Source organism: Melanotaenia boesemani, chromosome 11 (assembly GCF_017639745.1).
Source record: "Melanotaenia boesemani isolate fMelBoe1 chromosome 11, fMelBoe1.pri, whole genome shotgun sequence".
Lineage (NCBI taxonomy): Eukaryota > Metazoa > Chordata > Actinopteri > Atheriniformes > Melanotaeniidae > Melanotaenia > Melanotaenia boesemani.
Window position 1 is genome coordinate 30,821,380 of NC_055692.1, and position 15,524 is coordinate 30,836,903.

Here is a 15,524-nt window from a genome sequence, read left to right on the forward strand (position 1 = left end):
CTCATCACAGCTTGGTGAAATCAGCTCAGGACGCCGCCACAGAACGGTTATAAAAGCTGCGCTGTCACAATTACTGCATTCTTCTTGATCTTAGCATTGACACAACTTCCTTCATGAGGCTTTTATATTCTTTTACATATACTGTTTGATATACTATTTGCGAGTGTTCCACCTTGTTACTGTTTTTTTATGTTGTTTTATTTGAGCCCCCCACCCACCCTCAGTATATCCTGCCACATGAGCCTGGAGTACAGTAGCACATGCATCTCTGAGGTCTGCAGAAATCTGACAACCTGAAAGTCACTGTCAAATGTTTCATGAGATTTTTGTCTGTCCCACAGGCAGGACACAAATCAAATGTTCTGCTGTTGCTTAATGCAGGCAAACTACACACAGGCACACACACACACACACACAGTCTATGTTTTCCTGTGAAGATTTTCTCTCATAAGGGCTACTGTGGAACTTTAAAAGAGAAAATACAAGGACTTGATAAATCATCCTGAAAATGATTTATGTTACCTGGAATACAATGAATGCATTCACTGCAGTAAACTGTGGTTTTACAGCTGCTAACCTCCAAACTTAAGATAGATAGAAGACAGAGCACAGGGTACTATTTGTTCCTTTCCTCAGATTAAAATGCATACCAGAAAGGGATAGGAGTTAAAAGGACACACAGAGCTAAGTCATTTTCTCAGTTTAAAATATCATCAGACTTTTCAGTGACCTTGCAGAATAATAAGCACCATTTCTGAAACTTTTCCAGCCTATACATCCAACTGAAAGATGTACTATTTCAGTTTATTTCATTTTTAAAAGAGGACTGCATATTAATAAATACAGGATGTAAATATGCAAGATTATAGCAAAGCTAATTACTATTTTTAGCCCTTTGGCAGGCGAACACAATACAACAATAAAACAAGAATAATAACACAAGGAGATTAAAAGTGCACAATAAAGACAAGTGTAATAAGAAATATTTATTTTTAAAGGAGTATTGTTGATCTTAGACCAGGAGTTAAAGTGTAACGTATGCTATAGGGCTGTGCATCCTTACTGGTCTCACGATTCGATTTGGATTATCTTGTCTTTGATTTGATTCAGCAGTGCATCATGATGCATCACTCCTCACTTTACTTCCTCACTGCACCTTGCTAATGTCTTCAATGAATACAAGCAGTCAGATAATTATGAACTCTGTTTAACTATAATTATTTCAGAATTCAATCTGAATGTTCTGATATTGACAAACATACACATGAAAACAATTATTTTTAACTTAAACTATTTTACATTCCCAGAAAATTAAGAAACACTACATTATGCTTATAATTATAAACATTACAATGTGACATTGTTATAAAAATTTCTTGCTTTAAAGCAGTGCGTTTTTTTCCCTCCAGTCTTTCCGTAATCAGTAGATACTGCAAATTTTAGTATCAATGCGATTTTGTAAAGCCAGGGCAAGTATCGCTGATACCGATACTTTTTGCTTAAAATTTCACAATAATTTAATGAATTTGCCTTTAATTATTCATCATTATTACTTTCATAGTCGAACACGGTATAAAGATTATTGTCAAATAAAACATCTTTTATGAATTGCAGAACCCAAAAATTTAGATTGAAGCTTTTTTGTATTCTTAAACATTATAAAATAACATCAGCAAAGTAACAAAATAAAAATATTTCTGTAATTCCCTTTTATTTATTTATCTATTTATTTATTTATTTTTAACATGTCCTGTCCAGCATCATAGCAAGCAAAATGATATTCTGGTTGCTGTATCGTGCTGAACAAATTTGCTCTGCCAAGGGGACGTTTATGGGTATATAGCTCCTCTTGATAATCTGATTAATTTACTTATTTACTTTGAACCTGACTGGAGGGGACAAGAAAAAGAAGGAAGACAGCAAAAGGGAAAGAAGAATTTATTTTTATTTCTATGGCTTATTTGTACACCGTGTCTCTTGGTTTTAGAGTGCTTTTACATGCCACTGTCCATCTTGTCATACATTATGTTATATTGCATGAAAAAAGAACTTAGCTGATTCAAGTATTCAGTTATCTCTAACATATCTGAAAATTGAGATTATTAAATTTCATTTTGGTCATGGTTTTTTTAACTTATTGCTTGAAGCCAGTTTGTACAATTTCACAAGCTAAAGTGTGAGAAATATGAAGGAAATTTCAGCTGTGAGTTAAAGAGAAGTAGGTGAATCTGTTTCTGTTTCATTTCTGTGACTGATACACAGAAAACTGTGTCAGGCACAGAACAGGATTTTAGTTAGATGATATCTGTCAGTGATGAAGCTAGCTTTAGTTAACTTTAGCTAACTTGATTTAGTTAAATGTCTGAGGAAAAAATGTGACAAAAAGCAAAAATAAATTGAAATGGCAGAGTTTTTTTTGTTGTTGTTGTTGTTGTTTTTATGCCGTTGCTGTAGATCTACGCTCCTACCCTCGCCATAGTCACGAGCTGTGGGTAGTGACTTAAAGAATGAGATGTGGCCGAAATCAGTTTTCTTCGCAGAGTGGTTGGGCTCTCCTTTAGAGACAAACTCAGAGATCTGGGAGACCCTGGGGAAGTCTGGGCTTCCCTGCTTAGGCAGCTGCCCCCTCAACCTAACCCCAGATAAGGGGTAGAAAATGGATTTTTTTTTTAAGTAAGCTAAGTTAAATGATTAAATTTGATTTAACTAATAAAAGTAAATTTATCACATACAACTGAATTAATAAACTTTTTAGTTTTGTTTTGACTTTTCATTTTGTCATTCTGTCAGGTTCAATGTGTGTTTTATTTTGGAACACAATATGCTATCATGCTTTCTGCAAAACAAATCTAGCCAAGGGTATTAATAACGTAACCTTGAGGCTTTAATAACTGCAAAGTTGAAATGTGAAACTGGTGATACCTGAATATTTGGAACTAAAACACAAAGCAGGAGTAATTTAATTAAATACTTGCATGATCTTATTTCTGCTATGATGTAAGTACAAATGCAATTTTTTTCTTTTCCTTTCTCTTTAACCAAATTCATACTGATATTAATGTTTATTTATTTACCCTTTATTAGCAGGAAAACACTTGAAATTATATTATCAATAATAGTGGAAAAGTTTTCAACTACTTAAGCATTTAATCACATTATCTTTGAATGAGCACAAATTATTTTACACAAATGAAAAAAGTGCTGTCACATGAAAAAAAACAACCAAAACTATCATTAAAAAAACTGTTTAAAAAAAGTGATTTTTTAGGCTGTTAAACCATTAACATAATAACTTTTCATTCCTTACATGATCCAGTTATTTATATATGTATGTAAATTGTACACACAGACACACACACACATACACATATAAATATATATATACAGCCAAACAAAATATTTGTATCAGAAAACTGGCATGTCAGAAGTAGTGTCAATGTTTGAATTAGTGTCCATATTTGGTTGGTGACATGTTGATTACTGTGTACAGCAAATAAACACTGTCTAAAACTCAGCTAAAATATCAGTGCATGGTTGGATTTTTACTACATACAGGAAAACAGCACACATCTCAGAGGACTAACCATCAGCTGTACCACCTGTTTATATGTATACAGCTTTTTCAAGAGAAAGTTAAAGTCTGTGGGGATTCCTCTCAGTTTGAACTGCAGCTTCACAAATTTCCCAGAGAACTCTTTGGCTTCACTCCAACATCCGCAGGTTATGCTCTCCTACAGAGAAAACAGCCCCAATTTAAAGAGCTCACTGCCTTAGCTCTAAATGACTGTACTTATGACAGCAGCTATTCATCGGCTTTATGGTTTATTGCATGTACTCTGGCAGAATATGCACAATTGGAGTTTACAGTAAACACCCCTCCCTTCTGTTGGTGGGTTTTGAAATGAGATCTGCTTGTGGCAGATGAGGAAAAACAGGATTGTATGGTATGTAGATGCATCATGATATTGTTTGAGTGTGGCTCAGTGTTTGTGTGTCTGTAAATTACTAGTTAACCTGTGACATAACGTGGCTGGTCTGCATAGCTTTTAGATAGACTGGTGATCTCACACTGGATTCTTCTTACCCAGTGCATGCTGGGATAGACTTTAGCACTCCAATAAAAAACCAAGATAAGTACAATGGAAACAGATGGACTTACTTTTGAGAGAAATGATGTAATGCCAATTTGAGACCACAAGAGGTCGGTGTTGTCCCACAACTCAGGCTGCTGTTTTGAGCTTATAGCTTAAATCATTTGATCATGACGCTTACTTCTTTGTGTGAGTCACTAAATTGTAACAGGTCAAACATAATCACAAAGAGCTTGTTTCAGCTTGATGGGTGACACATGGTAACCAGCAGGTGTGCATGTCAAATGTTGCATGTATGCTCCTAATCTGGAGAATTAGCAGTGCCAGAATGAAATGCAACCCAATTCTAAGATGTACTGTACTTCTTTTTGCAAATATCATTAGCCAGTATGTTGAAAGTGAAACGTTTTACTGTGAAATATGCAATGTTATCTTGTATTTGAAGGCAACAACATGTCTTGGAAAAGTTGGGACATTAAAGTGTGTATCACTGTGTAGCATCCAGTTTTCTTTTAACAACAATCTGTGAACATCTGGGATCTGAGGAGACTAGATGATGGATCTTTGGAAGATGTTGTTTGATATTTTTAAATATAATTCTCAGATGGTGAAAACTCTGGACTTCAGGCAGCTTCTATAAACAAAAAAAGCCTGTGGTTTTTCTTGCTGAAATGTTCAATGCCCTCCATGTAAAGATATCAACTAAATGGGAGAATAAGTTGTTCTGAAAACCAGTATGTACCTTTCAGCATTGATTGTGCCCTTCCAGATGTGAAAGTTGCCAGTTCTAATGGAACCCCTTTATCACCAGAAAAGCAGACTTTTAAACCAATGATAAGCCAAATGGTCTCTCTCCTCTTTAGTCTGCAGATTGCAGCATCCATGAATTCGAAAACCAATTTCCAATTTAAACTTATTGTATAATTTAAATATTGAATAGTTTTCCACTTAGCCCTAGTCCATTTTAAATGGACTTTGACAGTAAGGTGTGTGAATCATAATCATATATGGTTTCTCAATAAAGCTTTAACCTACATTTTTGAATGACACGGTAAAGAGTGTTCACAAACAAAGATTTCTGGAAGTGTTCCTGAGTCCATGCTATGTCTAAAGAGCTGAAGATCATCTAATAATAATTTCCAGATGCGTTTCTTACACATAAAAATGTCCTTATGTTTTGATATTGGTTTGTGCAGCAGATGATGAAAAAGTCTGCAAATTTTTGAGGCACATATGGTTATATTCCTTACCTCTAAGTGACTTTACAGTCCCCATATCACCTTTCTTGAGATGTGTAGTTGCCATCATATGCTAAGATTTTACATGAAATATGTCATTTTCAACATTTGATATATTTTCTGTGTTATATTATGAATAATCCCAACTTTTTAAAGTGCATCTATAACATCCATGGGTTGTATTTTTATTAAAACGGCATTCCTCACAGATCCATTCACTTTCTATAAAGCCAGCAAGCAACTCAGCATATGAACATACCACAAGGAGGAAGTTTCATCGGTTTATTTATATTTAAGATGGTGTACTAAAATCCCCCAAAAAAAGTTATCGAAGAAAAAAAAATCCTGGGACTTAATTAATATTTAAAATTAAATAATACACTTGGACATCAATCATTAGAAGCATGAAAACCAAAATGACTAAATAGGCAGAGCAATACTGAGATACAAATCAGGAATTAATGTACAAAAGAGAATTGAACACGGAGTATTTGTTTGCTTCATATCTCTAATTTATTACACGCGTTATGTACGCTCAATTCAAGTATACTGTTAGTATACATAATGCAGCTGCTCAACATGTACTGTGCCCTCAGAAAACAGAGGACCAGTTTGATAGCACCATAACAAAAAGTAAAATAAAATTAAATTCACACACATTAAGGTACAAAGGAATAAAACAAGCAATGAAATTATAAACCCTAACAATAAAAACTGGAAGTTACTGATGATGTTTTAGAACATGTTAAGAAAAAAAACAACATATTTGCAAATATGACTCTCTGTGTGATGAGCTGGAATCTGTGCCACTGCAGGATAGAAACCAACTATTCTCCAAGCTAAACATTTCTATTTGAGGACAATGTGGGTAATAAATGGGCCTCTGTGTGTTTTGGATTGGCCCAAAACTGACTGAACAGATGGGTTTGATACAGCCCATGCACACGTTTCTAAATTAAAGATCTCCTATGACACACACAAGCCCATAGCCAGTTAAAATGGGACCTAGATATGATGCCAATATTGGGGTAACACATTAACTCATGACCTAGACACTCAAGCACAAACCCAAGGGGGTCCCACATGGCAACACTGGCAGCATGCTACACTACAATGGTCTCATTACCATCATGTAACGGAGTCCTCCTGGCTGTGGAGGATTGAGAATGAACACAAGATTAAAATTAATTGCTAAAGTAAATCTCTAAGGGAAATTTTTATTGTTGCATATTACATTTATTGAAATAATTTATTTAACTGTGTTTTTAAATACATCAATAACTTGATGTAAATCTGCACATTGTCACATTGAACCAAAAAGGGAAAAAAATATAGATATATGATAGAACATATTCGTTGTTTTACTAGCTGTTGAGCTACAGTGTCCCACAGAGCTAGCTAATTGGCTAACAGCAAACTATCATGGTGTTTGTAGCTTGTGTGATTTAGCAAGGACTATGCTAATGCTATCATGCTGACATCTGTACAAGTATATTGTTTCAGACACAGATTTCTCTCAGTAAGTGACTGTAAAGTTTAGGTAACAGCTTTTTTAGCTGATATGCTAACACTGTGTATGAACATACAACAGCCAGTTAGCAAACTCGCTCGGTTGGTTTGCAAGAAGGATAACAAATTACAAAACAAGACATAAATTACAAAACAACTGTCAGAGAGAAAAACATCTTGTGGGCAGTTAAGTTAAATTCAAGAATACTGTTCAACACAGCTAATTAGCATGAATGCAATGAAAATTCACATCCACTCCATCAGAACCACCAAGAAGCTCAGTGATGTCAGGCTGGTGTGACCAGGCCTTTACCCAGTTTAAGAAAAATAATAATTTTACCAGCTGTAACACGCCTGCCATGACTGTATTGGGCATATCTCATGAAACTCCTAACAGAAAACACAATGGTCATTTAATTATCAGCATTAAAGAGTAATTTGGATGGCTTTTTTTTTGTTTTGTTTGTTTCACAGTGCCGTGTTAAACCATGCTAATGTAAGCCTTCTGGTGTCCTCCCTTCCTCAATAACTTTAAAAACATGTTTTCTAGTGTTATAAATGCACATCAAGACTAGACATAAGGTGAAAGGAGGCCTCTGGAAAAGCCAGAGGGAGGACACACATTGCGAAACAATGCGAAAATCTTTATCAAGCAGGTAGCATGCCACATAAATCCTCGGCTCAAATACGTAGCAGATATGTTGACATCAGTTTGACTTAAGGAAAGAACTTAGGATTCCTCATTTGGCAGTTTTTTGTTTCATCATCCTCACATCATTTACTTCCATCTCCTTAATCTTTGCCAACAGGTACTAAAACATGAAAAAAGCATATTAAAAAGAAACATATGATGTCACTGGGTAGAAACTGAAGTACATTTGTCCATCAAGTGTACAGGAAATCCAACCACTAGAGAGCAGCAAAACAACATTTTGAAGAGTATTACAAAAACAAAAGAAAAAGAGGTCTCGTATTAGCTACAGATGCAAATACTGCTATACTTTCTGTAACAGAAATAAGAAAAGATTATTTATTTTTAAATGATCTGAAATTCCGTTCAACATCAACTCCCCCAAAGGATTATAGTAAGCTACAACTACTCTTTGAGACGTGACAACTGACAAGTTTATTCAGTCAGAGGAAATGCTTCAATTATTTCAGAATGACTCTTTAGCATGTCATGTTTTAGCTCTGGCACATTATTTTTACAGAAGTGCTGCACAGTTATCACTTCTGAATGCTGGTGAATGGGCTTGCTTTTGCCACAGCTTAACAGGCATCGACACCTCAGTGGTGCAGATGTGGCTTCCGCTTAAATATCTTAGATGTTAATAGATGCTTGTGTAATGGGACCTCGATTTAGCTGGGCTTCAGACTGTAAACAGCATTTTATGAAACTGATGAAAAGGTGAGGAAATACAAATATGGATTTTCACACCAAAGCTGCTGCTATCAGTCTTCAGGCGATCTGGCACAAACATCCAGACTCTCCAGGGAGAGCTTTGAACAAACAGAAAAAGAAAACACTGCAAAAGTGCTGCACTTCTATGAAGACACAAATTTGGTGACATTCCCTAATGCTACACCTTGTTTAAAATAGCTGTCACTTGATCACTCATTAAAAAGGGGTTTGCAAAGAGCTTCACCAATCCCTTTATCTTCAAAGGGAGATTGAAGTGTTGTTAAAGTTCAAGCTGCCTCAGTTTGGACATAAGAAAATATACTTGTTTTGCTGGAGGGACAGAGAAGGGAAGAAGAAAGCTGTTGCTTAAAAGACATGGTTCGATCAGGGCGAGGGTGGCAGGAGGTACGCAGATGGAGTGTATAGTGCAAGGGTGTCCAGCTACGATTTTCTTTGTTTCCTTGCTCCAACATACCTGGCTCAAATTGATGAGTCATTGTGCAGGACTTAATAGGCTGTTGGATCAATTTGTCATTTCAGTTGAGTTAATGTGTTGGAGCCGGAAAACATAGAAAACCTGCAGGATTGTGACCCTGGAGGACCAGAGCTGGACACCCTTAGTATAGTGGTTGGTGGGCTTCAGATGGTCCCCTTGCTGGAAGGAATAACCCCTCGACTCCACTCCTGTACCTTGTCTTTACCTGTGGGTCACCTGGTTGTTGAGGAGGCCTGGGAATGTCTCCTCTGTTTCAGAGCTTAATGAGCCACCTAGCAGTGGAATGGCAGAAACAGATATTTACCAACTACACTTTTAATATCTAAACAATAATTACATTTTTTCCTTTCATATTTAAGAATTACACCTCCAGGGTGTGCTAACAGATCTTTAATTGGCATAATAAACATTCCAGATCAGTGATTCCTGGCCAAATGTAACTGTGTCCAAGCTGTTTGTAGAAAAACGAAGCAGCTAACTTAAAAACCACTAAATTATTGTCTAGTGAGCAATTCAGTCAATTCTGCTTTTACAAAAATCTGCATGAAAATTAGGTCTGCTCCTTTTACTAAATTTCTAAATTAATAGATTGACGAAAAGCAAACTGTTGGCTACAAGTAATTGTGGTATACGCTTGATAAAGGTAGCTCAAAACATCTAAGTAGCTCAAAGAAATGAATATTTATTTAAAAAAAAATTATAGAAATAATTTTTAAAATACTACAAGTAATCAAAACTTAGCGGCTAAATACCTAATGTTAAAATAGCTTGATGCAGTTAGCTATAGCTCTTTTATTTTAATTTTCATTAATGTTAGCTAGTATTAGCTATAGATTCATAGTTAATGCTAGCTAAAAGAAAATTGTTTAAAATAGTTAGCTAATTGTAATGGATAACTATTGATATAGATAGTTCATTAAAAGGTTGAGCTAATGGTAAGAGAGACATGGCGGAAATGTTCAATATCTGCATGTGGTTAGTTGCACAAATACAAAATTAACTTTAGCTCTTTATCTGTATACTTATCAAGAAAAAGCTAATGCTAACACGGCTAATGCTAACACTAACTAAGCTATACTGAGTGAGGTAGCAATTACCAGGTCAGTACCTGCTCACGAGTCCAAGTAACAATAACTGTTTAAGTCTGAGTAATCTGATTGTTAATGTGTGTCGCATGTCTGAAAACTTCAACGCTTTTAAAGTTAAATAAAGCTGCGTTATGTGAAAAAAAAAATCAATTTGTTTTATATTTTAGGTTTTAAATTGGACCAAGCTGGAGCTGTAATCAAACATAGTTTAGATATTCTCCAAAATAACTGTATGGTCTTACCGTTATGGCAGCTGTACATCCAAACACGATAACCATCATATCGACATCTGCATTTCATGATGTTATTAGTGTAGTCTGACTCTGGCACTTCATAGTTTGGATTAATGTTAATCTGTTACAGAGAAGACATGAAAAAGCTCAAGATTGTGACTAAAAAGTAAAGACACTGTATGAACTGATGAAACTGAGAAAGTGCTGCAACATGTGACACATCACCTGGAAAATGTAGTCACCAGGTTTTAGTTCACTAATGTCGACCCACTGGCAGTCGATATCATGCCTGTATGTATCCCAACAGCCAACAGTGATACCTTGCTCTCCAAAGTTAGCACATTCATACCTCTTTTCAATACCTGCAATGATAAAATGAGATCAACATACCACACAAACTAACAACTAATCAAATATTAAAGCTGCTAATTCAATTTTTGGCCACTGGAGGGTGGTGTATAAAAGCTTTAAACAATAATCTGCTTCAAAAAGGTTGTTGGAACATTTGCTCATTAATGAACCCTGCTAAATTACAACATTTGATACTTCCTACACTATATACTTCCTATATTTATACCTAATTTTAACTTTCCTTTTAGCTCAGTTTTGGTCTCCACCAGCTTCTGAGAAAGACATCTGACTTTTCAGTAGTAGGGGCTTCAGTATTTTAACCAGCTGACTCCATTTTTGTTACTACAAGTGTCCAATTCAACATTACCCTCAGCAATGTGAGCCACCGTTTAAATAAAAATATGTTTTTATTTTCTTTGGAAATAAGCTGTTTTTACCTTCATCACACTCTGAGTCCTCCAAACAGAAACTGGCTTTGTGTCCCTCTGCCACTTTGGTCCCATTTAGGCTGAACAGGTCATAGGTGGTGAACACCTCCATGCTGTGGTAATGCCTACACATACATGCAGACATGTTTAACAAACACACTCAGGCTGAAAATAATAATTTCTCTGTTGCAGTTTTAGTCTTCAGTGCCCCAAAAATCTTTACATTTAAAAGTGCTAACTAGAGATTGGTACTTGAAATTAAAAGACCTTTTTGGGTAGAGGTCAGTATTAGTCTCAGGTCTAACTGCAAGATGATCCACATAAAAATAACCAGCTTTTTTTATATCTTGCAAAAAAAAAAGTGTTTTGGCTTTCATGACCAATAAAAACAGATGCTGTATTTTTATGATGGAATGAAGTCTAATTCTGAGTTTTCTCTGTGACACTGACCTGTGACAGTCGTGCCACACCCACTCATGCCTGCCGGCTTTAGGCCGGAAGTCGGACTGGCCATTATTATGGATCTGGGAGGAGAAACGCAGCAGGCGGCGGTAGGAGTTGGCAGGCACCTCACTGGAGGTGGAGGACAGACAGTTCTCCTCGTATGCACATTGCAGCATGAACATGGGCCGGTCCTCCATGTAGGTGGTCTCTTCTACCACCTGGGGGTTCAACACCAGGTCAGGGGCCGCTGCAAGCAGGAGGATGTGGGGAGGGAAAAAAAACACAGACAAAACTTGTTTTAAAAACTGGAGAAACAACAGCCCTGTCTGTCTTGTGGTTCAGAAGAGATAATTTCACTTTTCCAGTCAGTTATGTAAGACAGAGCTTCTCCAGAAGGCAGAACTCTACACGTTCCTGTGTGCAGGAACATTTCAGACATGTCTTACTCTCTGAGCAGGAGACTCCAGCGGCATTGCGTCCTCCTCCTTTGGGACAGGTGAGGTGTTCTCCGTGGTGCAGACAGTGGGACAGAGACATCTCAGTTCCAGAGCAGCGAACTCCACTCATCACCACTTTGTCGGCGCTTACCTCTCCCGGCCAATACCACGTCTCCTGTGGAGAAGCCAAAATTCAAGCAATGTAAGTCTGAGAAGACATAATTCAGGTCTTTTGTGAGGTAATAAACATACTAAAATAAAGTGCTTTGTGACCATGAATTAAACTAATTCATTATTAAAATTTGTGATAAAATTAAACATAGGTTGCTCAGGACTGATTCTTTATGAAGAAATGAGGAGTAGCTCAAGACTTTTTATGTGAACAGTGCTGTAAAATGCCAATGTTGATGGACAATGGTAAAAATCTGGAAATGCTGACCATTTCTGAAACATCTGTAAATCATGATAAAACATAAAAACATATATTGGAACAGAAGAATAAAGCTAGCATGTGGATAATATGAACAAATGGCAAAATTTAGTCAGATGATTTGGTTATAAACCAAAAGCACAGCAAATATTTATATTTTTTCCCCCATCACTTCTAAGACTCTTTTCAGCTGTCCCAGAAATATTTTATCCTCATGTAACATGAGCCAATTTTAGCCCTTCAGGCAGAAACCTTTAACCTGCTTTATAGGATTTGCTGAAATCTTAAAACATTTCCACCTTGCTTTTGATCTAAGTCATTCTTTTTATTACTTGTCTAACTTCTGTCATAAATCCTCTAAAGAGCTCATTCAGAGCTTTACATGAGTAACATCTCTTTTTCCAGATTATTCTAAAAAGATGCAACTTAAATTGCTAAAAAGGGTTGTGGACAGTTGTGTCAGTAATGAGTAATGGATTTGTCTTGGAGGCAAATCCAGCCTCCTCCATGTTCATGCCACGGCTCTGCAGACACTTTCACAGGTTGTCAGCATGACGCTGGGTGACCTCGCCCACCAGTTCTATCTTAATGTTGTACTGTAACGAAGCCTCACAGGTCACTACTGTGCCCCAAGCACTTCTTTCTTTATGTCTTACATGTGTCAGCAGTAACCAGCTGTAACATGTGGCTGTTGATTGCCTATAGCAACCACATACTGTATGCAGAGAAACACAGGATATAGGTTCAATGATAATTCATATAAGAGAAAAAAGCAATGTTGATATTTTATTTTATTTTTTTTTTACATATTTGATTGTTTTTAGCTCATTCTGAAAGATGACATAAAAGTGTTGGTGAATCAAGCAGATTCAAGTTAATGCCACCAGTGAGTGATTTTTAAATAACATGCAGCTTATCTGCAGGAAATCGAGTTTTCTGCATAGAGGCTGAATAAGAAAATAAGAATGAAGTAACTAACTAAAATGATTTACACAGTATGTTTTCATTAAAACAATTACATGTGTCATAAAGTTAGGAGTCATCAGTCTGATTAAAGGGACATTATGTAACATTTTCTGTTAACTTGCCAAAATCAATGTCTGCATGTATATATGTGTTATCATTGGTGTATTATGACATCAACTAATGATTTGACACATTTTCAAAAACGAAGAATTTTAGATTTGTTTATACATATGGTGGGTAAGGGCAGCGCCATGATGGTCTGCCATCTTGAAACTACAGCAGCCGGCAAGGGACAAATAGCACCGACTATGTGTTTTCCCTGCAACCAGCGCACAGTGATTGAGATGCGGAGAAGATAAACGAAAGAGGCTTACTACTCCGGCAAGTTGGAAAATTTGTTAAACTGTTATTCACAAAAACAGGACCATGCACATGCTTCAGCAGCACGGGTATGGGGATACTTCCTTATCTTTAATCAAGACCACAGTTGTTCGATTTAAAAGCAAGATTTCTGGTTTTCACGCTCAAATATCATATTGCTCTCTCTCAAAACTCTGCTCTCACACTCAGAAAGTCCCATTTTGCTCTCAATTATATCGTTCTTTTTTTAAAACTCTGCTCCTCTTCTCAAGTTTAGTGTTGCAGGTTCAAATCTCCTGTGCTAGAGCTTCATCTCGTTCTCTCACACTCAAACACATTGTCTGCTCTCTTAAAGCTTCTGCTATTGGGTATCTTTTTTTCTCTCTCTTGGGTTGGTAAATGAGCTGTCAAACATCCTCCCCACTTTCACCATCGCCAAGAAAGCGAAAAAGAGGACTTAAAAGGTAACGCGACCAGACGATACAAAAAAGGATCAAACTCGCCACATCTTGCCCAGGTAGAAGGAGGGAGGAAGATTTTAAAAAGGGATGCTGAAGTTGCAGCTTTCTCCTCGACAAGTAAGTCATAGGTACAGCCCCAATGAGCCTGAAGCTAACTTTTTTTTTTATTCTTTTTTTTTTTTTAGACAGTGCTGTTCGTTACCATGGGCAGCATAACAGTAGTTTCTGCTAAAATACACCAGCCTCATTGATACAGAAGTATATGTTTACATGATTTCAGTCACTTTCACAGTCATGGTAAATGGCGGCTTTCAGTCACGGTAAAGCTGGACTAAAAGCCGGTGGGAAGGCTTTATAAGCTGGCTTTTACTGTAACAAAAAACCGGTGTTGTGTTGAGGTCAGTTTCCCCGTCAAGATCCATTCACCCTGTGAGAACAATTCTTCCTTCTAAACACAGAGGAACCATATCTAACAGTTTGATGGGATGCAGAAAGAAATATTTATGAAATCATGAACTTCTTCACCTGAGTGAAAACTCCACGAACTATCAGATAAAATGCTTTCATCGGTGCTGTGGAGTTGACTTACTTACTGGTTTACTTATTACCTATGTCCCATTATACAGCATGGAGTAGCTGGTTCGCATCACAGTTTTTAACTTTAGCTTAAGCTCCTTATGTTCTGAGTTTTATTTTAAAGCTTTTGTTCTTTGGGACTTTTCAAGAAAAGGCTTAAAAGTAAAAATCACAGTCTAAAAAATGAAAGCTAATCCTAAGCTTTATGGCTTTATGCTGAGCCCATACTAACTAGATTTCAACATTATTTGAGATAGCAAAGCCGAGAGCAGAATTTGTAAAATGAAAAAAATCCATCAGAGCAAGGATGGATTAAAAGACTCAACATTACTAACATTTTTCTTTTCTGACCAAAAAATAAATAAATAAATAAATAAAAACAAAAAAAATAGGGCGTTTATAAAAAACACTTGAATAAAAATTTCATACCAACACATCATTCTTAATTACCAAATAAGGTTTAAGTAGAAGACACTAAATGAAGAGCCATTTAGGAATCAACTGGGAACTATAAGAGCCAAAAGAGCTGAATCTTTGAAAGGAGCCGGATCTTCCACCACTTATATCGAGCACCACAAGGGGTCTTAAATGTATTTTGAATTTTCGTGTTTAGTTTTCACCCAGACAAGAAAATGATGGACTACAAGACATACTGTTACTTATCTGTTGTTTGGACCGCACTTAGATCTGAAATGTGTGTGGCAGTGCGTGTGTGTGTGTGTGTGTTCACACCCAACAGGCTGGAATCTGCAGGGAAGCATGCTGATTTCTGATTTTGTTGGTTGTATTTTCTATCAGTTTTGATCGTTTGGAGGTTGCATGAGTAAATCTCTGCTGTGAATTTGGTAATGGTATTGATAATGGGGTGTTACTTATGATCCATCATCCTTGGAATATAGTTATAAAACAGTAAAATCCTTTACATGCTCACTTAGCTTAATTTTCCTCAATAATTAAATTATGAAAACATATGTTATTAGTGCTGGTAAGAAGTGTAAATAAATAAATAATAAA

General features: G+C 36.4%; 1 protein-coding gene across 1 annotated transcript in view; it reads right to left on the reverse strand.

The window, feature by feature from the left end:
- Positions 1-5,603: 5,603 nt before the first annotated feature.
- loxl2b (lysyl oxidase-like 2b) overlaps positions 5,604-15,524 on the reverse strand; it is a 37,846-nt gene continuing 27,925 nt past the window's right edge. Inside the window, exons 9-14 of the mRNA XM_041999264.1 lie at positions 11,727-11,892; positions 11,287-11,527; positions 10,846-10,961; positions 10,283-10,419; positions 10,067-10,178; positions 5,604-9,008 (exon numbers count right to left, since the gene is read on the reverse strand). Coding sequence (XP_041855198.1) covers positions 8,938-9,008; positions 10,067-10,178; positions 10,283-10,419; positions 10,846-10,961; positions 11,287-11,527; positions 11,727-11,892 — 843 coding nt within the window. The 3' untranslated portion in view covers positions 5,604-8,937. The remainder of the gene's footprint in view (positions 9,009-10,066; positions 10,179-10,282; positions 10,420-10,845; positions 10,962-11,286; positions 11,528-11,726; positions 11,893-15,524) is intronic.